Source organism: Euleptes europaea, chromosome 4, assembly GCF_029931775.1.
Source record: "Euleptes europaea isolate rEulEur1 chromosome 4, rEulEur1.hap1, whole genome shotgun sequence".
In the NCBI taxonomy this organism is placed as follows: domain Eukaryota; kingdom Metazoa; phylum Chordata; class Lepidosauria; order Squamata; family Sphaerodactylidae; genus Euleptes; species Euleptes europaea.
Window position 1 is genome coordinate 98493878 of NC_079315.1, and position 25003 is coordinate 98518880.

Consider the following 25003-nt stretch of genomic DNA (forward strand, 5'->3'; position numbering starts at 1 on the left):
AACCCTATGGGGTCACCATAACTCAGCAACTTGACAGCACTTTCCACCACCATACGTTGGTGCTTATTCATTGATTAACTATGCATTGATTTACATCACTGAAAATTGGATAAAAGATTTGGTGGTGTCTACTCTGAAGCCCTCCGGCAAAAGGACAGGGACTGGCAGTCAGGAGCGCAACCTTCAAAAGCTGAAGCTTCTAAGGGGTCTGGGTCAAGAGAAAACCATTATGTGCAGATATGTGGCCAGAAGATATGCAAGGAAGAAGAAGAAGAATTGGTTTTTATATGCCGACTTTCTCTACCACTTAAGGAAGAATCAAACCGGCTTACAATCACCTTCCCTTCTCCTCCTCACAACAGACACCCTGTGAGGTAGGTGGGGCTGAGAGCTCTAAGAGAGCTGTGACTAGCCCAAGGTCACCCAGCTGGCTTAATCCAGTTCACCAGATTAGCCTCTGCCACTCATGTGGAGGAGTGGGGAATCTAACCTGGATCTCCAGATCAGAGTCCACCACTCCAAACCCCTGTTCTTAACCACTACACCATGCTGGCTCCTCATGACTGGAAGGATAACAGGTCACCACTGGTTTCACAGCTAGGTTGTACTCACGGTGAACTACCCCCTCCATGCCAATCTGGAATGCCCAAAACAAAATTACTCCTAGTTGTGCTGAAATAGTTCAATACAAATTACAACAATAGGCTCAATATTAAGCAAACAGTATCAAGTGTATTCAAAGTGCAAAGCAACAATACGCAATTGTTCATAACCGGATCAGAGAGAGGAACGCAGATCCATGGTATTCATTGCGTTTCACCTAAGGCTTCATCAGCCTCAATTAGTTTCTCAAGTCACCTAGTTCACATCAGTCAGTTTTCAAAACATGGAAAACTAACTTAGCTCCTCTGAGCATGTTTTGAAAACTGACTGATGTGAACTAGGAGACTGGAGAAACTAATTGAGGCTGATGAAGCCTTAGGTGAAACGCAATGAATACCATGGATCTGCGTTCCTCTCTCTGATCCGGTTCTGAACAATTTGGATTCAGTTGTGGTCCCCACCGGACATTTGGTATTATTCTCTTAAGGGAAGTTCAAGAAACAGATGAAGCCGGGTGCTTTACTTTGAGTCTATGGACATTATTCGTATCAGTAAGCTAAATAGCTTGATGAATGAATCTGGTGATGACTATTTGTTGTAAATACTCTATACTGTATACAGTACACTTTTGTGGTTCAGCACCATTGTTTATGTGTACAGTCCTTGTTTGCGTATTGTTGCTTTGCACTTTGAATACACTTGATACTGTTTGCTTAATATTGAATCTGGAATGCCCGGCAGCATTCACAAGACTGGTCACCGTCATGTCAACTTGCTTTACTGTAATACACTCAAAAGTTGTCTAAATTGTCCCTGAATTTGCTATTTTAAAAAATGTATCAACTTTTCTAGTGGCAGATATGATGTCCATGCACAACTTGTAAATAATTGCAAAACCACAAAACCTGGGTTTCCCAAACCCGTCTGACACTCTAACCACTATACCATAACAAATATATGGGTTATTAGAATGATTTAATTTGTGATATCATTTTGAGTCAATATAAACCTCAAACCAAATCTGCTTTCAACTAATGTCTTCTTTCCATATCACTTCATCTTGTATAATTTATTAGGCAACTTATCTGCCATCGGTGCCATTTGATGTCCCTGTTTTTAATGTCATTCATGATGTGCAGTATATTTGTTTTGCGATCTACCTGGAAAGATGTAATACGAAGAGTATTCAGATCCAAATAATGTTGGGTCTATTCCATGTGAATTTATTGCTGGAGGTTTTTTTAAATGGTTGGGGTTTTTTTTTGTCACATCTGTGTTAACGTTTCCATTTTATCACCTTGTAACGATAGTTTCCTTGAGGAAATTGAAAAGTGCCGGGAATCTCTTTCATCCCATCAAATATTGTTTGGTATTTTGCACAATGAGTACTTCCTAAATACATTTACAGAAGAGGCCTTGAACTCTGCACTGGAAAAGAATGTTCTTGCCCTTATATAATTGCCGTTCTATATGCTGACCTTTTAGACTTCTTTCTCTGGCTCTTTCTAAGTCCTGGCTCACACTTGCTGGCAGCCCCCCAAATAAACACCTCCAACAGTGCTATCCTAAGCAAAGTTACACTCTACAAAGCCCACTGACTTTAATGGACTTGGAACGGGTAACTCTGCATAGGATGGTAATCCTTGCATACCACTTAAATAAGGGCACCATTAGAATAATAATAAGAAGAGTTGGTTTTTATATGTCAACATTCTCTACCACTTAAGGCAGAGTCAAACCGGCTTCCCTTCCCCTCCCCACAACAGACACCCTGTGAGGTAGGTGAGGTTGAGAGAGCTGTGACTAGCCCAAGGTCACCCAGCTGGCTTCATGTGTAAGAGTGGGAAAACAAATCCAGTTCACCAGATTAGCCACTGCTGCTCATGTGGATGAGTGGGAATCAAACCCGGTTCTCCAGATCAGAGTCCACTTTTCCAAACCACTGCTCTTAACCATTACACGACGCTGGCAGAGAAAAGCAAAAGGAGAAGAATGTGGAGGCAGAGTTGGAGAATTGTTGCCAAGGGAGAAGATAATGAGGGTTTCTGAGGGCCAAAATTAGGGTTGCCAACCTCCAGGTACTATCTGGAGATCTCTTGCTATTACAACTGATCTCCAGCTGATAAAGATCAGTTCACCTGGAGAAAATGGCCGCTTTGGCCATTGGACTCTATGGCATAGAAGTCACTCCCCTCCCCAAACTCTCCTCAGACTCCACCCCCAAAACCTCCTTCTGGTGCCAAAGAGGGAACTGGCAACCCTAGCCAAAATAGACATTTTGATATCCACCAGTTCATAAAATTTAGTGTTCACATGTAGCTGGATCAGGACCAGGTGGAAAGGGAAGAGAGGATTTAACCCATTAATCCCTGCTTGGCTTTTCTAATTGAAACTGGGCTCCCCGTGCTGTTATTTGCAGTTCTATGGGGGGGGGGGGAGCAAAGACCCATTACTTTATAACCTGTCTTTCCCCTTAAAAACAACTGCACGGGGAGCCCAATGTTAATGAGTGAAACTGAGCAGAGTTTAAAGGGTTAAACCCATCTTCCATTCGTGATCTGAACTGTGGCTGCAATTTATGATTTACATAGATACACAGTCTCTGCCACCATCTGTTTTGGCTTTGAGTCATCATCAAGATTCCAGCATGCTTTGAAGCATTTTTTCAATGCACATATATTTAGAAATGATAATAACCCACTCTTTCAAACATTAATTATGGAATATTGTCGAAGGCTTTCACGGTCAGAGTTCATTGGTTCTTGTAGGTTATCCGGGCTGTGCAACCGTGGTCTTGGTATTTTCTTTCCTGACGTTTCGCCAGCAGCTGTGGCCGGCATCTTCAGAGGAGTAACACTGAAGGACAGTGTCTCTCTGAAGGAGAGTGTTACTCCTCTGAAGATGCCTGCCACAGCTGCTGGCGAAACGTCAGGAAAGAAAATACCAAGACCACGGTCACACAGCCCGGATAACCTACAAGAACCAATTAATTATGGAGATTTTCCAGCTAAATGCTATCACATATGGCTGCTTTTTGCCCTTGCAAGGCACACCTGGGATATTTAAACCCTTAAAACATCTGAAATGTTTTAAATTTGGAGTGTTATTCATGCCCTTAGCCAGGGGTCCCCACTTTTTTTGAGGCTGCGGGTACCCTTGGAATTTTGACACGGGGTGGTAGGCACAACCACAAATGGCTGCCACGGGAGGCGGAACCAACCACAAAATGGCTGCTGCAGGAGGCGGAGCCACCCACAAAATGTCAGGGAGGGTGGTTATGCATAACTCTAACAGTAGTTCTTCAGCATTTCAGGTAGAAGCTCTGCTTAACAGGATGCCCTGTAAAGTTCCCATATTGTTTACAAATAATGTCTTGCGTACACACAACTTGTCTTCACTCATGCAGGGAAGATCTTTGTGTTGTGGTGGCAGCAGCTGCTGCTGAAGCGAAGAAGAAGAAGAAGAAGAAGAGTTGGTTTTTATATGCCGACTTTCTCTACCACCTAAGGCAGAGTCAAACCGGCTTACAATCACCTTCCCTTCCCCTCCCCACAACAGGCACCCTGTGAGGTAGGTGGGGCTGAGAGAGCTCTTAATAGAACTGTGACTGGCTCACGGTCACCCCAGCTGGCTTCATGTGTAGGAGTGGGGAAACAAATCCAGTTCACCAGATTAGCCTCCGCCACTCATGTGGAGGAATGGGGAATCGAACCCGGTTCTCCAGGACAGAGTCCACCGCTCCAAACCTCCGCTCTTAACCACTACACCATGCTGCACAGCCAAAATCCACCCAGCCAATCAGATCTCCAGTGGCCAATCAGAAGCCCTGCTGGGCAAAAGCCCTACCTGGTCCTGCACAAGTTCTAAAAACACCACTATGGGGTCCCTTTCCCAGCAATTATCATGTTTGTTCCCCAAGGAGCAGTTCTCTCCACACCAGAACTTATCTCCCCCCCCCCCAAAAAAAAGAACGGCACGGTCAAGAATCCCCAGTGCTTAATTTCTTACTGCCTGGCATTGAGTTTTGTTATCTTTCATCTATTTTATCTTTTTTTGTTTAATGCATTCATATTCCATTCACAACCACATTCAGTTTCCCCCCAGACATTTTCCCAGAAAGGATTGAACAACTATTAGTCTGAGTTTGCTAACCTAAATTATCTACCTCTTCTGGGTTGGTTTATGCTGGGTCTCAGCAACAAGTATCTCCTTTACAAATCTGGCCTTTGGAAGGGTACAATCTCCTTTTATGCTGCCTTTCCTACAAGGAGTTTAAGGCAGTGTGCATGCATCTCCCTTCTTCCATTTTATGTTGACAATAACCCTGTGAGGTAGGTTAGCCTCAAAACAGTGACGGGGGCATGGTTACCCACAGGGCTCCTGAGAACCCTATGGGCTCCTGGACAAGATTCCTTTTTTTGGTTTTACAACAACAGGCTTACATGGCTGCCCACATGAACACACGAAGCTGCCTTATACTGAATCGGACCCTTGGTTCCCCCTCTAGAATCTCTCAGCTATTTCTGACCTTCGCAACTACTTACTCAGTTTGTACCAAGATTTCATTAGCCCACTGGACATGTTTTAACTTCCCAGCCAGAGTAAGGATGAGAAGGAATGCGATCAAAAATTGAAAATAAAGGTGTATGTGGGGGGTCTTGCCTTGTTCCAGTGCTGGCTTGTATGATTGGTTTAGCAACCTCTCCGGATAGACAAGTGTTCACCTCAGCCTCACTGTAGTAAAGTATCCAGCTTTGGGTGACTTCCACATGTGTCATCTGTAGGGTTGCCAACCTCCGGGTACTGACTGAGAGAAATATGCACAAGTACTACTAGGATAGTAGTGGAAATATAGCACTGGGCTCAAACCAAGCACAATAAACAATACTCAAGCAAGCTATGCAAACATATATTGTGAAAGACGTGTAACATCTACAAACAAGTGAAAACAACGGTGAATCTATATATACAAGCAAGTCCAGAGTGGAAAGTCTTTTCCAAGGTAAGTAAAAGTCTTATCTCTAGGTTGTTTCTTCAAAAAAGTAGCACAAGGAAAGTTGGGTAAGGATGAAGAAGTCAACAGTAACGCGGTCCGGATGCTCTCAAGCGTTTTCACTGCAAAATTGCAGCTTCATCAGCTGGAATCTTCATAAATATTAAATAATTTGTCTTTGTAGATGCAATAGTAGCAGTCTAATACAGAATTAAATATTCACACTAGCTGCGCCAGAAGGCTGCTCAGAAACCTGGAGAAAATGGCCACTCTGGCAATTGGACTCTATGGCATTGAAGTCCCTCCCCTCCCCAAACCCTGCTCTCCTCAGGCTCCGCCCCCAAAAACCTCCCGCCGGTGGAGGGGGTGGGGACCAGGCAACCCTAGACATCTGCCTCGGCTTCAATGCTATCCGAAAGTGGGTTTCTTTCCTGCTTCCCCCCCAGGCACCTCCTGGGTTTCGGTGGCTTTTCTCCAATCTTTCTCAAAACTACCTTTGCTCCAAAGTTTTGGGAAAGATTACAGTAAAGCCTGGATGGCTTTTGTGTGGGCAGGAAAGTTCAGATTTCCCTCACCCACATGGCAGCCATTTTCCTTGAGATTGCCCCTCCTCCCACCACAGGAGGCTTTGAATATTTTAAATCAGCACTAGAATATGATTATATCAATATAATGTTACAACAAATATGTGTACCAGTTTTTCAAAGTAAGTCTCTAGCAATTTAGAGCAATTTAGATTATAAGAATGGGGCAGTTACAGGTAGAAATTTGTTTCCTGGAAACAGCAACTGGACTGATTAACTAATCCAAAGGGTTCCTCCAAGCTCTTAAAGAGTTCAAACGAAATAATGAATTAATAAATTGAAATAAACATGACCCCAAATAAATTGTCTGCGTATATCCCTAGTTTTTGATGGCTAGATTGTATCTGTCTCTGGCCTCCTAACTTTGATTGAGCTCTGCTGCCTCAGTCTTGAAATTGCTTTGACAAGTTGACACATTGATCAGTAAACTGGCAGCTATAATCTGGAGCCTCTCAATTTCTGAGATGGGGGGTGGGGGTGGGGGTGGGAATACCTCCACCCTTCAATGGAGCCAAAGGGGCAGGTAAGAAGAGTACAGGTAAGAAGAGTGGATCTCTTGATGCTTTGGAAGAGAATAATGGCTACAGCTGGATGTTGAGTCTGGAGACTGCAGGCTGGCTGAAAACTATTAAACTGTCAGCTACCTGAGGTTTTTGAAGATGAAACCACAAGGCCTTAACATCTGTTTACTCTGTTGTCTCTGGCCTTTGAATGCAATTCCCAGTTATCTATCAATCTAAATATTGACAGGATTATTCTTTTGTTTCCAGGAATACTTTCGTTTGACTTTAAAAGGTGTTTTGTCATTTTCTAAAGCATCAGTCTCTTCCCTTATGACCAAAGCAAGCAGGGGTTCAGAAAATGAGATTAACACAGGAACCATACAGTTAGATATATGATCTTTTCTACCGCCTTTAGGAATGACTTTAGTAAGAGAAAGGTCTTATTTGCCAAGGGACAGACCCAGTGTTAAAGCAATTGCTGTCCTGAAGGAAGGTATGTAACCTACTACTGCTCCCCCCCCCAAAAAAAAGCACTTTTCTGGCAGACGTCCTTGAGCATTTGAGACGGATGTGAGAGAATTTTTAGTCCTCATTGCAAAACAACCCAACTAAACATAACAGATTACATCAGCTCAGGCTTTTCAATTCCTGGATGGCAGCAGCGTGCTAATCCAGCCTTCATCCTGGATTTCGCAAAGTAAAACAAGGGAGGCTGGCAGGAGGACAGAACTGCCAGATTGAGGAAACTGACGACGGGCCCTTGTGGGCAACGCGGCTGTATAAAGCTAAAGAAAACGGTAAGCTGATCTTCAGCTACTACTTCTGGTTCCTCACCGTCGCACTTTGCAGCAGAGGACCACCGCGCTGAACTCTCAACCTGTTTCCCAAGGAACTGGACTTCCAGCCACCAAAGAGATGAAGAGTGTCTTAGTCTTCCTCCTCCTACTGGTACCCATGCGTGCTGGATCTACTTGGAGTGGGAAATATGCAGTAGACTGCCCGGAGCCTTGTGAGAGCACTGAATGCAAGAACCCTCTGCACTGTAAGCGGACAGTGCTGGATGACTGCGGTTGCTGCAGGGTATGCGCTGCAGCCTTGGGGGAGACTTGCTACCGGACCGTCTCGGGTATGGACGGAGTCAAATGCGGCCCCGGACTGAAGTGCCAGTTTTATTCCGAAGAAGATGACTTTGGGGATGAGTTTGGTATCTGCAAAGGTAAAGAGTGGGAGCTTGGAGATGGTTGTCATGGCAATGATGGAAAGGCTCCAATGTATAGAGGTTGGGAATGGCTCACAGAAAATGTGCAATTAGGACTTAAGATAGAGAAAAACGGCTACAGTTTGCGTATTGCCCTGGCACGGTGAAAAATGCATCCAAAAAACGAAACAGATGCAAATGATAATTTATTCCAGATCATTCATGCACAGCTTGCTTAACTCTTAACCTCACAACCATTCCATCAGGTAGGTCACCTTTTCTCTGTTTTGTGTATGGAGAATCAAGGCTGACGGGCAATGATTTGCCTAACCAATCTGGGACTTAACCCCTTCCTAAGTCAGCCAGCTCTTTGCCTAAGAGATCCTGTTGGTTTTATTGACAGGGCAAAGGGCACATTTGTCTGCTTGATTGGGAGCTCTGCGATCCACGGGTGATCTCAGGGCAGGGCCATAAAGAGAAGACAATGGTTTTTGGCACTGATCTGTGTCTTTGACAGAGCAAGTGTGCAAGTGGTTTTCTACAACAGCCAGAATTGTGTAGTGAGAACTCCCAAATCCACTAAAGTAGATATGGAGTCCTTGCACCAGGCGAAGAATTCCTCATTCCTTCATCTCCCACCATCCTTAAGATTGTTGCTGTAAGACTTTTGAGTCCAGATCTCCCTTCCCTAGCACCTAAAAGGTGTTTGGTACAGCTGGAGATACCAGTCCAGGTTGGCCTGAACAACACTCTACGTGTTTAGCAGAGCAAGGTTCAGCATATGGTGGCTGAATCTAGGTTACCCCATTTCAGATTGTTTCTGGCTGTGTGAGTCATTTTTTTTCAGGTTTCCCCTCATAAAAGTTCCTTGCATGTAGTAAATCAGCACATCACAGAGAAAGCGCTGTTAATCTTTTTTCTCCAATGGATTTCCTCGTGCAGATACCTTTTTTAAAAGTTCCATGGAGGAGCATTACTACATACAATCCTCTTCCTTCAGTCTTAAGTGAAGCAATCCGTAATTCTACCACTTTTACCAGAAGAAGACTGCAAGCACATTACTGTACTTTATTGTACAAAGAGTCAATCTCTACACTTTTCTCGGAATCGTGTAGTAGAGAGACTCTTTGTACAATAAAGTACAGTATGTGCATGCAGTCTTCTTCTGTTCTTACAGTGCCTGCCTTTTTTGGGGAAGGGGGGCAGGTTGGATTCTTCAAAGATCCTGCGAGTCCCACTGATAAAACTGCCATACTTTTGATGGAGAAGACGGGCATTATTATTATTAATGGGACTCTGCTAGCAAGCTAACAAACGCTTCCTAACTTCCCACAGCAAACACACATACACCATTACATTTTTACATACACATTTTGAAAATGATGTAAGTTGTGACACTGACTTCAGAAAGCTACAATTTTGGTAGGTAATGGTACATAATGAAGGACATTCTTATTGTATAAAGCAAAAATAACCCAAAGCAACAGAATTTATGGCACTACAGTTGCTTCAATAATTCCCCAATGGGTAATGCCACATTTGTATCATGCTGCCTCAAAGTCCAGATACTTTCCTTGGAAAGTGAATCCCATGTCAAGTTAGCAGCACCCTTTCCTACATACATGAATTGAGAACCAAAGTCTGAGGGATAATCAACACATTTGCCGTGGTACAACTGCACTTTTCTTCGTTGGTAAAGAAGCAATGCCTTGGTTGTCATCAAAAAGCACCTTATGCAAATCATAAACTCCTTCTGGTTTCTGTGTTGACTTCTAAGATGGTCTGCTGCATAAGACTGTAGGCTTAGGCCCTAATCCGATTCTGCCTGTGTGCAATGGTGGTGCTGTATGTGTATAGTCCTATAAAACAAGGCACAATCCTGCCAATTAGCTGTTTCATGGGGGGCAGGCTAAATCCAATCCCATATTTATTCCCAGATACCTAAGTGGACCCACTGCAGTTTATTTCACATGTGCAAAGTCCCAGAAAGAGCTGGGTAGTCTTACAACAATTTAACACACATAGTTAAATTGTGGAACTCCTTGCCCCAGGAAGTGGTGATGGCTGTCAACGTGGAAGGCTTTAAGAGGGGAGCGGACAGGTTCATGGAGGAGAGGGGTATTCATGGTTGCTAGTAAAAATGGATACTAGTCATGATGCTTACCTATTCTCTCCAGAATCAGAGGAGCATGCCTATTATATTAGGTGCTTTGGAACACAGGTAGGATAATGCTGCTGCAGGTGTTTGGGGGCTTCCTAGAGGCACCTGGTTGGCCACTGTGTGAACACACTGCTGGACTTGATGGACCTTGGTCTGATCCGGCACTGCCTTTCTTATGTTCTTAACACCCATTCACAAGTGCAGTCCCACATCCAGCAAAGGGTCTGTGCAAAGAATCTTGCAGAAGAGGGATCTGGAGTGTTTAATTGTTTTGAGCCTGTCTTGTACCGGTTATGTGAATATCTGATAGGTATTATAGAAAGAGAAACAGACATTTTGTCATTCAAATGAACATTTTGACTAGTGCAAGTTTTTTCACACTTGCATCAAAGTCCCAGGTATGCTTTAACTGCAAGAACCCAAAAATGCTTTGCACAGCTGCATTGAAAGCCGCAGCCAGTGCTGTGAAATTGGGCTCAGTTTTTGGGTTTGATAATCATCTGCCCTAAGTAAGTCTGCATATTACTAAAGCCTCTTTTGAGATAGTCCAAGGCACATTACAGTTTAATGAAGAGAAACTACCATTTGTGGTTGGAAGGAAAGGCTTTCTTTAATATTTCCTTTTTCAATTCCTATTACAGTCACACCCTGGAACCAAAATAGTCCCTGAAAGTAAATAAGTATGCCTGTAATATTCAGCCTCACTGATTAGTCCCCTAGCTATCAATCAACTGAACCTTTTAGCTGATTAATTAAATTATGCAGCCTTGCTTACCAAAATGGGGCAGAGCCACGCAGTTCTGCGGTACTCTTCATTCAAAATTCCTCAGTGCTTCTTGACTACAGAAAATTACACCACTGATTAAAGTTATAAAGGAAAATATACCAAAAAGGGGGGGTGGTGGAAATAGTAAGCAATTGTTTCTCACTGTAGTAGCAGAGAAGCTAAAAAGTTGCTGCAAGACTTTAGATATAAAATCCAAAAGACATACGTCAATGTAAGTTCCTGCAAACGGCTAGGGTTGACAACCTCCAGGTACTAGCTGGAGATCTCCTGCTATTACAACTGATCTCCAGCTGATAGAGATCAGTTACCGTGGAGAAAATGGCTGCTTCAACAATTGGACTCTATGGCATTGAAGTCCCTCCCCAACCCCGCCTTCCTCAAGCTTTGCCCCAAAAACCTCCCGCTGGTGGCGAAGAGGGACCTGGCAACCCTACAAATAGCACATGCAGTCTATCAGTCCATGTGCAGCCCCCAACAGGACAAATACCACCCCAGGCCATTTCTGGCGAGGAAAACAGCACCCAGGGGAGACTGAAACCCCTTCTCTCTGTGCACTGTGACCTGATCCAAACTGGAGCCCCATAAACTTGGGAAATTAGTTCTTGGTAGGGAATTCTCTGGCAGATTCAAAGCCAGGTCGAGGAACTGGCCAGAACACATCAAAATCGTACTGTGTTGTTTGGTGCTTGATCTGTCCTCTCAACGAATCACCGTGCCAGTCTCTGAGTTGGATCCTTTCAGTTTTTCTGCTCAGTGCCTTCTCACCGTAGCCATCAACCTGTCCACACAGGTCCCATAATCCCCAGCGTAGCCTTCTCGGTGGTCAAAAAGGGGGACCCTCTTTCCCATTGGAAAAGCTGGTAGGATTCTTGCCAGTATCTTCTCCTTGATTTCTTCTTTTGTTAAATGAGAATAATAATGACCAACAGTTATTGGGGATCTGGGTAGGGTTTTGTTCCATTTCAAATTGTAAAATATTTTGAAAAATCCAAGTTGTGATACTAATGTTGCAGGCACACTTTGATGGTAACGCTACCTATGCTTATGTGGCATTAAAGTTAATTGAGCTTAGCAGGAATAAAGTTTGAATAAACTTGCACTTGATTGGTTAATGAGTCAAGAAGTTTAATAACGTTCATTAACCATTATGTTTAAATATGAGCAAATAAATACATTTCGGTGTACACATAGATAGTTCTTTATATTCCTTGTATTTGTATAAGAGAGCCAGTGTCGTGTAGTGGTTAAGAGTGGTGGTTTGGAGTGGTGGACTCTAATCTGGAGAACCGGGTTTGATTCCCCACTCCTCCACATGAGCGGAGGAGGCTAACCTGGTGAACCGGGTTGGTTTCCTCATTCCTACACATGGAGCCAGCTGAGTGACCTTGGGCTAGTCACAGCTCTCCTAGAGCTCTCTCAACCTCACCTACCTCACAGGGTGTCTGTTTTGGGGAGGGGGAGGGAAGGCGATGGTAAGCCGGTTTGAGTCTTCCTTAAGCGGCAGAGAAAGCTGGCATATAAAAACCAACTCTTCTTCTTCTTCTTGTAAGAATGCAAAGATTTCTATTATTTTACTGTTTGCAAGGGTATTTGTCTGAATCTCAGTCTAGGAGGCAGCATCAGGGGAAGGCCATATCATAGAATCATAGAGTTGGAAGGGACCACCAGGGTCATCAAGTCCAACCCCCTGCACAATGCAGGAAATTCACAACTACCTCCCCGCCACACCCCCAGTGATCCCTACTCCATGCACAGAAGATGACCAAGATGCCCTCCCTCTCATCATCTGCCAAAGGTCACAGAATTGGCATTGCTGTCAGATGGCCATCTAACCTCTTCTTAAAAACCATATCATTTATGCCCTGTTTGTTGCCCCTGGTTTGCCACTGTGTGATGCAGGATGTTGGACTAGATGGACCACTGGCCTTCTTATGTTCTTAGAACTGGCCCTGTGTAGCCTCAGCAAGACCTAAACATGGGCAGAGCAATCCTGTGAGGTGTCTGCACCCACTGAGACCAGCTGTGGTGTCACCGTGGGGCCACTAATCCACTCCCTAAAGGGTTTGGTTATGCAGTGGCCAGCAGGAAAATTAACTTGCTAGGTTTCAGGAGCCACAACCACACCAGGGTCCCCATCAGCCAGGCCGTAGTGTCCCAGACAGGTGTTGTGAGGCGGTGGGGCCATGACGGACAGGGCAGGCAGAACCAATCTAAGGTAGCAGGCGCAGGATCAACAGAGCCCGCTTACGCTTACACTGCTCTTTGGGAAACTCCACCAACCCGCAGGACTATTCCCATTGGCCACTAGCATGCCTGACAGAACGCAGCACCCAAGAGGAAGGGTTTCCCTTGGGAACCACTTGGCCCTTCCCAGCCTCCGTAGGGCCAGACCCCCTGAAACTGACCATCAATGATTTCCACAGCTGTCCACTGTTAATACTGGGGGCAAGGTATTTCTCACAAACCACGCCACCTGCTCCACTCCCCCATGAACACACCAAGGCAAACAGGGTCAGACCATGTTCCATTGATCCTTTGTGATCTTTCCAAATCCCCTCCCAATTAATGTTAATCGTTGGCACAACCTTATCCCGTCCCTCTCCAATGCAGCCACGAACCCAAAAACCCAGCTGATTGTTTGATGAGTTCCCTCCACATCCTGCAGGACCTTCATGCATGGAGTTTGCTATCAACTGGGGGCTCACTGTTCAGGGGGCGACAGCATAGGGGGACCCAATGGTCTGCGCAAACAGATGTGTGTTGATTACTTGCAGAATAAGCACCACAGGGAGTTTGAAGCATCTGCATTTGACACCAACCTCCCCACCCACCCTCAGACAGCACCCATATTCACACACGCACAGTTGTGGCAACTGAAGACACTTTATTGGAGGACTACTAGGGGAAAGGGGCTGAGAGAACGAGAATCCATCTTGTCTTAACCTCAGGGGAAATGGGTGTTCCTTTCCCAGGGTGCCATCCAAATAGGGAAGAGGACCACGAAGGGCAGCAGGTTGCAGACAGTTGTTGACTTCCGAAGGCTGGCTTGGTCTGTGGCCAGGACACAGTGGGGCTGGGGAGACAGTGGTCTGAGCCTGCGCCTGCCCTGTTGGATTGTCACCTGCAGGATGACAAAACAGAGAGATATGCAGCTACAACAAGGGGCCAAATATCCCTTGGAGGGCACTAACATGCCCATCGGGGTTGCCCTACCTTGTGAGTTGTTGGGTAGCCTGGCTGAGGTTTTTGTAGGGCTGGAGGACTATGATTGGGTGCTGGGGAGGGGGCTTGGCCAACGCAGGAGAGGGGGGGTGATTGGTCACACCCTTAGTTGGCATCTTCAGAGCCCATGGGAAGGTACACTTGTGCAACTCCCCCCCCCCCGGCAGAGGTTGGCATAATCCAAAACACCCTCACCTGTGTGACATACGTCTCTCGAGCACCAGCAAATGCTGGATTCTGCTCAGCAGCTGCTCCACTGGGCTATGCTCCTGCAAGGGAATGAGTTCAAGAATTGTGTGATTACCCCACTCCACTGAACATGGTAGGGCTCTCCTGCCCCCCCCCCAACAAAGCACCCTGTTTCAAGGGGAGCCTGGCAATTGAATGAGCTGTCAGCCCCTTGCAGAGCAGAAAACCTGGGCTTGCTCCCCTGGCAGCTGTCTCACCCCCTTGGTGTAATGGTTCATGGTGGTGGTGGTGGTGGATCTTGTGGCTCCTTCTGCCACATTGCCACACTGCTGTGCTCAGGTGCGGGATGCGGCGTTGCCCAGGCAGCTCCTGACCACTGGTGGAGGGAAAGGGAGTTGGTGAAACAGACCCCTGCTTACCTAGGGTTGCCAGGTGCCCGCTGGTGGCGGGCAAACCCCCGCCAATTTGCCCCTCTGCCTGCCGACTACCTGAGGGTCGGCGGGCAAACGTGCACATGCGTGCACACCGCGCGCGCAATGTCCGGTTTAGAAATGGAAGTTCCACCTTGCGAGGGGCCTTATACCTCTTCGTTTGAGTGGTAAAGTTCTAAACCGGAAGTGATACACATGTATCGGCGCGCGCACTCGCACTTTCAACAAAACGGCCTCCTGCCGGAGGAGAAGAAGGACCTGGCAACCCTATGCTTACCTGTCAGTGCTTACCCTTTGGGTCCTACCTCTGGAGATGGGGTACCTGTTAGAGTTCAGAAGTGGAAGAGGTCAGCCACAGAGTGTGGACTTTGCTCTCCCTGTTGGGTGTTGGTGCAAAGGACTCGCCTGGTAGTGCTAAAAGTGCCCTCTCTGTGCTATTCCCGCCACCAAGGTGCCTCAGTGCTCAGTCTAAGGCTGTATGGCAGCGAGTTGTCAGATAGTGTTCCATGCTGCGTGCCCTACCTCGTGAGTGGTTGGGCATCCAGGCTAGGGTTGCGCAGCAACACTGGGGTCCTGCACTGGCGTTACTGGCCCTTACACCAGCGTATATCAGATATATGCTAGTATAAGGGTCTGTCGGCTCCCTGAACCAATTCAGCCCCCTCTTAGGATTGTACTGCAATTCGTTTTTTTAAGATGAATAATTCATATTTTTAAAAAAGAATAAGATAAACATCACAGCATTTCCTCCATGAGAAACTGCATTAACAGATGTGTTGATGTTTAACTTTTTTTCCTTCCAGAATGTCCTTATGGCACCTATGGACTAGAATGCAGGCGAACATGCAATTGTCAGTCTGGAATATGTGACCGAGTAACTGGAAAGTGTTTAAAGTTCTCGTTTTTCCAACTGGCGGCATCAAAACCCCCTAATAGACGGCAATTAATTTCACATACAGGTAAGCTCAGACATTGTTAGGGTTGCCAGGTCCCTCTTTGCTACCGGTGGGAGGTTTTTGGGACGGAGCCTGAGGAGGGTGAGGTTTGGAGAGGGGAGGGGCTTCAATGCCATAGAGTCCAATTGCCGAAGAAGCCATTTTCTCCAGGTGAACTGATCTTTATTGGCTGGAGATCAGGTAAATTAGCAGGAGATCTCCAGCTAGTACCTAGAGATTAAGCAACCAAAATATACACCTCTGTACTACTACCACAGGTAAGGAACTAAGTACAGGAAAGGCTGATGATATTCAATCAATCAATCAATCACAAGTTTACAAAAACAAGGTGTATTAAGTGCAGTGAATGACATACAACACACAAATCTATATACAATCCTATGTTAACAGTCCTAAAGGGTACAAGTCTCAAATGTTCCACTATGAGTAATCTTCATAGAAGAATGGCAAGGGAATTTGGTATAAACAGTCCCATACAGGTACAAGTATCCAACAATGAACTGCAACAAATCTTCATAGAAGAGTACCTAGAGATTGGCAACTCTAGACACCGTTGATTTTGCAGAGGGGAGGGGCTTCAATGCCATAGAGTCCAATTGCCGAAGCAGCCATTTTCTCCAGGTGAACTGATCTCTATCGGCTGGAGATCAGGTAAATTAGCAGGAGATCTCCAGCTAGTACCTAGAGATTGGCAACTCTAGACACTGTAGATTTTCTTCCCGGCACAAGTTCCTACTGTAGGCACATTGAAATGAATGGGAAGCACAGGACACCACTGCTACGCTCTTGCGCTCATGCAAAACTTTTTGAGAGATGGTGCCACATGTCATTACCAAAGGGATGCTTGACTTTGGTGGATGTTACCATGATTTGGGGGCACTGAGCAGAGATTGCACAGGGGGCCTCCTCCCCTGCTTGCACTTCTCTTCCAGCCTACCCGCCCTCGTGCCTCCCAACTGTGCCCCCCACCCGCTTGCAAGCCCTCCCATCACCTGCACCACCACCAGCCTTTCCTTGACAGTGTACGGCAGTGCATGCAACTGGGAGAGCCAGTGTAGTGTAAGAGCAGCGGACTCTAATCTGGAGAACCGGGTTTGATTCCCCACATACAGCCTGCTGGGTGACCTTGGGCTACTGATAGTTCTTTCAGAACTCTCTCAGCCTCACCTACCTCACAAGGGGCCTGCAGTGTGTGTGTGTGTGTGTGTGTGTGTGGGGAGACTCCTTTCGGTAGAGAAAAGCGGGGTGTAAAAACCAACTCTTCTTCTTCTCCATGGCTGCCAGAAAGACTGTCACCCCCATGCATAAGGTTGAGGCAGAACCTGAGGAGGGCGGGGTTTGGGACAGGGAGGGACTTCAATGCCGTAGAGTCCAATTGCCAAAGCAGCCATTTTCTCCAGGTGAACTGATCTCAATCAGCTGGAGATCAGTTGTAATAGCAGGAGATCGCCTGCCACCACCTGGAGGTTGGCAACCCTATTTATACTGTTCTACGCTCTTTTAAATCAATGGGCTCAGAAGGGTGTAACTCTGTTTAGGATTACACTGTAAGTACAATTTTTTTTAATTGGACCAATCCAATGTGTTTTTCTCTCTCTCTAAACGTCTTTACCAAATGCAAATATTTGGAAAAAGTTATTGATCAGTTTTCCCCCCTTTTTAACTTTCAGACAACGACATGGCATCTGGAGATGGAAATTCTGTAAAAGAGGACATTGCCAAAGAGAAAGCTGTTCACTCACCAATAATAAAATGGCTAAATCCTCGTTGATATCAGGCCACATGTGCAGGACTTTCAAACTTTCTTTCTTCAGAACTGTTGGATGTTCACAGATCACTTTAAGAAAGGTAGATCTCCAGCAAAGGAAATGTGTAAAAATCTACGTATCTTCAGTGGGGGGGGGGGGGAGGGAGGGAGCAAACTTTCAACGGACTGTGTATAGTGTATATGATGTTTAAGATCTGATAAGCATTTGAATAGTAAAATCTATTATGAACTGTTGAATGTAAAATATTAACAAAACTGAAAAAAAAAACCTTTAAAAATCAGGCATCTCAGTTGTGCAAGCCCTACACATAGTATTCCTCATGCTCATGTAAAATTGTGAAATTTATGGTGTTGGGATGTCAGAAAATCCAACATTTATAACTGACATCCTTAGTAATGCAATAATAATAATAATGTACAGGACTGATTGAGGCAAAATGAGTGGTTAACAATGAAATCCCATGCACATTTACTCAGAAGTAATGCTCACAGTTTTATTCCAGCATAAACTTTTGGAAACTAAAACCCACTTCACTAAACTAAGGACTTGCTCAATGCATTTGAAGAAGTGGGCTCTAATCCACAAAAGTCAATGATTCAGGAATCAAATGTTGATCTTTGACGTGTCACGAGATTCCAATTATTGTTGTTGCAACAGACTTGCATTATTACCCCTTCGGAATCATGAGCCTCAAATGAGAACAGAAGAACATAAACACAGTCTGCTGGATCAGATCACTGATCCATCTAGTACAACATCCTATTTCACACAGCGGCCAACCAATTTGCCTTGGAGGATCAACAAACTGGGCATAGATGCTAAAGCTTCCCCCAATGCTCCCTCCTAGCGCTGTGATTCAGAGGTTTGATGCCTCTGAATATGGAGCTTCCCTTTAGTCACCATGGCTAGTAACTATTGATGGACCTCTCCTCCATGAATGTTTTTTAAAAAAGAAGAACATGTCATCAAGTCCTAACTGACCCATGAGAATCCCATCCATGGGACACTCCAGGAAAGAGCGAAGCAGAGATGGTTTGCCACTACCATTCTCTGTGTAACAATCTTGGTTTTCCTGGGTGGTCTCTCATCCAAGTACTGACCCTGCTTTAACGTCTAGGTTCTGAGGAACTTGAGTTAAAATGGGCTGTTCAGGCTGCTGTTTAACCTACATTTTAAAGCTATCTGTGCTTCAGTAAAGAAGTGTTTCCGTATTTCATTGGGTGCCCCTGAGTTAATTCTGAAGATGAAGACTGCAATCCTACCCATACATACTTGAGAATAACTCAATTGAACTCAGTGGAATACACTGCTGAGTATAAGATTAGTTTTTGATGTACAGGATTACGAATTTGTCTTGTTCCTTTCAGCAGAAGAATATAAAAAGGTAGGATCCAGCAATTAGAATTCATCATCAGGTTTGACTATCAACTCAACCAGATACCTTTTCTGAGTCCCTAGCAGTACTGAATTACTTAATATAACTAACAGTGCAATCCTAAAAAACATTTTCCTGGGAGTAAGCCCCACTGAATAAACTTGAATAGGATTTTGAGTAGACCTGTTCAAGGTTGTTCTCTAGGTTAACTTATCATCAGTTACCACTGTTGTGGTCACTGTGCTTGTCTTGGGTACATTTGAGCTTTGCACAGAAGTATCATAAACATCTGAAGCTAATACTTCCTGAATTTCTGGCCTTTTAACCCCACAATTTCTTTTCTTTCCCTCTGCTGTGTATATATTGGGTTGGATCCAGACAGTTTTTCTTCTGCTGAAAAAAAGAAAAAGGGAGTCCCTCTGACTACTGAACAAAGCTATGGGATCATGAAACCTGCAAGTGCAAAAGCCATGTGGGACAAGGGGTGTAGCATGGAGGGGAACTGGGTGAGACTGAATGAAAAAACTGGCTGGATCCAACTCATTTTTGGCTGAGAATTAATTTCATGCCTCTAATAAAGAGGCCTCTAGCCAATCTGTAAAACATTTGCCACAAGATTTCTTTTTGTTTTTTTCATGCACGGGTTTTAATTGTATGCCCATAATCCAGCATAACTCAATTGAAAAGATATCAGCGGATATAAAGACATTAAATTTTGTACTGGATTGTGGCCTAATTTTGTAATCCTGAACTCATAGAGGCTGTTTAAATTCAACAAATTTGAATTTCATTCAGGAGTTTGTTCCCTCAGACTTTATCTATTTGACAACTAATGGATTAAAAAGTAATCTTTCACATTAAAAAAAAACTCAGTTTGCACTGTATGTATTGGTCATTTCAAATTTACCAGAGATAGAACTATGATAATATGTTATGATGATATGGAATATTTCTTGTGCGAAGTAAATTATACAGGCTATTGATAATATGTAAACATTATAACAAATAATAATAGTGAACAATAAAAACCAGCCAGGAAAAAAATATTATGAAATCTGGAGTGCAGATGATGATTTTTGCTGGAGACCATAGTAGTTACAGGAAGAAACTTATCACCGGTTTGAAGACATAAATAATTTTAAAATCTTTCAGTGGCATGTTTTATGATGTATGTAGCAACAACAGTATAAGGGGGACATTACAAAATGATGGCTCTAGCAACAACAGTTAAAAAGAAAATGACAGAAAAGTCAGTCAGCCTTAATTTATTGGGTTGAATCTATGAACTGTGAGCACAATGCACTTGCCAGCCCTGTACTTATTGAAGCATATCCAGGAGATCTCCTGAAAAGGTGGTGCTGGCCATTCTTGGACCAAGTACCTATCACCAAAGGGATGCAGTGTGACGAAGAACTGAAGAGAACTTGCCCTTCCCTTCCCTCTTGCTTTGATCAGACAACTGAAGTATGAATACTGCATTGGGTGGCCCTTTCTCTTACCATGTATTTGTTGGTGCTAAGCCAATTGCTCCACCTTTCAATAGCCCAAAATTTAGACCATATGGAAGATGAGTTCAGCATCTGAATACAGGAGTTTATAAGGAAGGAGCCAACACAACCAACATTACAGAAGTGCAAACAATCCCTCTGTCAGAAGTGCCAACAATCCCTCTGTCAGAAAATGGACCATTAGAAAGCAACTGCAAGTTAAAATCTGATGCTTCTCCAGGAAATTTTTGAGCAGAATCAAGAGAAGCAAGATTCTCGTCTGGTTTGATGGACATAATGAGAGAGTTTATTTAAATAGCGCTGTGAATATTAACATGAATTTAACTCTTGTTCTTTGCCAAATACAGATGACTATGATGGCTCCTTAAATGCACATGTAATAAGCAAACTTGTTTTGTAAGTGTATACCTTTTATTATTGTTCAATAAAACATAAAACAGATTGTTCTTTTTTTGTTTCTGCACAGACATTAAGTTTAAATACTTTACACAGAGCATCTCCTGAAGCAGACATACAATTCATATGTCTGAGTTTCTACCTCATATTACAGCTCCTAAAGTGTGATTAGTCCTAATTTCCGTGGAGTGGGGTGGAGAAACTGAATGAATACTACAGAAGACTGTTCCTAGTTATCTATTAGAGAGTCTGTGTGGTGTGAGTGTTTCAGTGTCAGACTAGTGTTCTCAGAACGTTTACTGGTTCCATGACCAGGACCAGCTAGAAAAGCACAGATTAGGGGTCTGAACACATGACGTGGATGAGAAAGTGGTGCTGGGAGGAAAGACTTAGGCTGTTACAGCACTTTGTATTCCCAGCGATGTATTAAGAGTTTGAAAATGTTATAAAAAATACTGTTCGCACTTTGTTTGGCCCCTTTAGCTGTGAAGACATCTTCCAACCATTTATTAGCCGTGGTATCCAAAAACTATTTTTTAAAGCGATGGGGGTTACCGCACTTTGTATTCCCAGCGATGTATTAAGAGTTTGAAAATGTTATAAAAAGCATCGCTTTAAAAGGTTTTTTGGATACCACGGCTAATAAATGGTTGGAAGACGTCGTCACAGCTAAAGGGGCCAAGCAAAGTGCAAACAGTATTTTTTATAATGTTTTCAAACTCGTAATACATCGGTGGGAATACATAGAAAGTGCGAACAGTATTTTTTATAACATTTTCAAACTCTTAATACATTGCTGGGGATTCAAAGTGCGGTAACCCCCGATGTTTTTTATAACATTTTCAAACTCTTAATACATTGCTGGGAATACAAAGTGCGGTAACCCCCTTAGATTTGTTAGGCACTGGGGGACTTTCTGGGACAAGCCAAACTTGTGCAAAAGAGACAGGGTTCACTTGAACCAAAGGGGAACTATGCTGCTGGCACTTAAAATCAAAAAGGGTGGCAGAGCAGCTTTTAAATGTATCCCAAGTGGAAAGCTAACAGGAGCTGGAGATCCACCAGTTTTGGACAATTTAGTCTAAAGGGTATGTAAGTGTAAACACTCAGGGTATTATTGGTAGGAGCACAATAGAACTTGGGAGTGAGACTAGGATGACAAAGGAGGGCCACATGAAGAGACAAAGAGGCTGAGGGATGTGAGGATTGTCAGAGAAGGAAACATATTATTTATGGGTATCCATATACCAGTGCCATAACCTTCTGAGCCAAGATGGGGGAGCTGGAGTGTGTAGTGCTAAGTGACAATTTAGATATCATGGATGTTTCAGAAACATGGTAGAATTGGGTAAATCGATGGGATAAGGTCATCCATGGGTATAAGCTCTGTAGACAGGACAGAGAGGGGAATGTTGGGGGAGGTGCTGCTTGAAGAGTCAAATAAGCTAGAAAACATTAGGGAAATGAAATCTGTGACAGAATAGTTATGGGTGGAGATATTAGGTCCTAATGGAAGAAGGGCTGTGGCTCAGTGGTAGAGCATCTGCTTGGCATGCAGAAGGTCCCAGGTTCAATCTCCAGCAACTCCAGTTAAAGGGACTAGGCAAGTAGGTGATGTGAAAGAGCCGCTGCCAGTCTGAGTAGACAATACTAACTTTGAAGGACCAAGCGTCTGATTCAGGATAAGGCTGGTTCATGTGTTCACTTAAAAGTGGGGGTGTACTATCATCTGCTTGATCAAACCCTTGAGGCTGATCTTGAGATGGAGAAAGAAATGATAGAGATTACTAAAACAGATAACTCTGTGATACCGGGTGACTTAAACTACCCTCATAATGACTAGGTAAACATGTGCTTGAATCATGCTGTAGAAATGAGCTTCCTAGACATAATTAATGACTGTACACTGGAACAGTTGGTCACAGAGTCAACCAGAGGGGAAGGGACTTTGGACTTGGTTTTGAGTGGGGCTCGAGATCTAGTGCAAGCTGTAGATGTTGCTGCACCAATTGTGAACAGTGACCCAATGCTATTAGGTTCAGCATTCATGTCAATGGCAAGTTACTCCTGAAGTCCAAAACAATAACATTTGATTTCAAAAGAGGAAACTTTGCAAAAATTAGGGGACTAGTTAGAAGGAAGATGAAAGGGAGACTCAATAGAATCAAAGCCCTAGAATATGCTTGGAAGCTATTTAAAACCACACTAATTGAAGCCCAGACAGAATGTACTAAGGATACCTGCATGGTTAACCTTAATGACCTAAGTCAAGGAAGCCATAAAAACAAAAGGTCTTTACAAAATGTAAAGAGATGTTTTTGTTGATCAAATTGACAAATCTGAAAAGAGGCAAAGATGTGTTCAAATTGAATACGATATGGCAAAACTTCCTTGCAAAAACTGTCTAATCAAATAAATTGTACTTTAGTTGTTTATAAACTTGTTATATGATAATGATACTAAAAAAGGCTTCTTTTAAAAAGGGGAGGATCTGCCCCAATGAAGTGAACAGAAGTGAACAGGGCTGGCACAAGAAGTGTAAGTTAAAAATTATGTAAGCAAAAAGAGAATTTGAGGATGGCTAAAAGCACAGGCTAAACAATAAGCATTTCTTTAAATATATCTGTAGAAGGAAACCAGCCAGAGACACAGCTGGGCCTTTGGATGACCAAGGCATAAAAAGACTACTAAAGGAAAATGGGGAGACAGCAAAGAAGCTAAATGAATGTGCGTGGTGTAGTGGTTAAGAACGGTGGTTTGGAGCGGTGGAGTCTGATCTGGAGAACCGGGTTTGATTCCCCACTCCTCCACATGAGTGGCGGAGGCTAATCTGGTGAACTAGATTTGTTTCCCCACTCCTACACACGAAGCCAGCTGGGTGACCTTGGGCAAGTCATGATCTCTCAGCCTCACCTACCTCACAGGGTGTCTGTTGTGGGGAGGGGAAGGGAAGGCGATTGTAAGCCGGTTTGATTCTGCCTTAAGTGGTAGAGAAAGTCGGCATATAAAAACCAACTCTTCTTCTTCTTCTAACTGTGGAAAGGGTGGGCCATGTAACCAAGTCGGGTGGTAAACAAAATATGGGTACCTGTAATTTCTCCTTCCTATAGATAAAAGGAGCTATGGGACTGTATTTCTGACTCCTACACACTTATCTAAAAAGCAAGTAATCAGGGAACCCTGACTACTAGAAATATCTGAAAAGACATTTGTATATTTCTCTAATCAGGGGTGAACAGAATTGATGCATACAGTAAGCAAAGCCAAAATGGCCCATGTCAAGCAAACCAAACAGCCCCATGTTAAGCTTAGTCTTAGGTTACTGCGCATCATGCTAGGGTTGCCAACCTCCAGGTAATAGCAAAAGTTCTCCTGCTATTACAACTTATCTCCAGCTGATAGAGATCAGTTCACCTGGAGAAAATGGCCGCTTCGGCCATTGGACTCTATGGCATTTAAGTCCCTCCCCTCCCAAACCCCTCCCTCCTCAGGCTCTGCCCCAAAATCTCCCGCCAAAGAGGGACCTGGCAACCCTACATCATGCCCCAATGTATGGTATAACGTGTGATTAAATAGTAATTTTTTCAAGCTCACATACCTGATATGTTGTTGGGCTACGGGAATGTTATTACCCTTTCACACAACTTTGGCAGCAGTTAGGAATGTACTTTCAGATTCCAGACTTCATTTGCTAGAGCTGTATTCAGATGTCTTAAAAAAAACAATTTTGTTCATGATGAGAATGAATGTAGTTTATTATTGGTGTTCAGCACTCTATCCTAGTGATGTCAACTTTGGGTTGGGAAATTCTTGGAGATTTGGGGAAGGAGCCTCAGGAAGGCAGGGTTTAGGAAGAAAGTTCAGCGGGGTATAATGCCATGGGGTCTACCCAGGGCTGTCTTAACAACATTATGGGCCCCTGGGCAAACCAGTGTGCTGCGGCCCCTACAACAACCACTCACAGGAATAAAAAGTTTAGTATAGTCTGGACTACTGTGTAGTAGTATTTATTTATGGCAAGTCACTTAACATACACAGATTAGCATAGGGCCCCTATGCTCATGGGGCCCCCGGGCAAGTGCCCATTGGGCCCATGCGTTAAGATGGCCCTGGGTCTACCCCCCTGATGTGAGAATTTTTCCAACTGAGAGGGGGGGAGAATTTTCCCCCTCCTTCCTTTGGGTCGTTGTATTTGGACTTCCCGGCCTGCTTACTTACCAATAGCAATGATCAGGGGAAAGATAAAGATAACATAGACCGTGCACACAAGGCACCTTTAGATAATTAGAAAACTTTTACATAGAACAGAAACATTATGATAGTGAACC

The 25003-nt window shown here is 44.1% G+C and overlaps 1 protein-coding gene across 1 annotated transcript; it reads left to right on the top strand.

Moving 5' to 3' along the window:
- The first annotated feature begins 7598 nt into the window (after positions 1-7598).
- Positions 7599-17489, top strand: ESM1 (endothelial cell specific molecule 1). The gene is made up of 3 exons (XM_056848889.1): positions 7599-7899; positions 15475-15630; positions 17298-17489. Exons 1-3 carry the CDS (start codon positions 7599-7601, stop codon positions 17396-17398), a joined length of 558 nt encoding a protein of 185 aa, XP_056704867.1. The 3' UTR covers positions 17399-17489.
- Positions 17490-25003: the final 7514 nt, after the last annotated feature.

Bases quoted from the DNA above. Each gene is read 5' to 3' on its own strand.
- ESM1 (XM_056848889.1), top strand. From the start codon at position 7,599: ATGAAGAGTGTCTTAGTCTTCCTCCTCCTACTGGTACCCATGCGTGCT. The intron at 7,900-15,474 runs GTAAAGAGTGGG...TTTTCCTTCCAG, and splicing joins TGAGTTTGGTATCTGCAAAG to AATGTCCTTATGGCACCTAT. The intron at 15,631-17,297 runs GTAAGCTCAGAC...TTTAACTTTCAG, and splicing joins GCAATTAATTTCACATACAG to ACAACGACATGGCATCTGGA.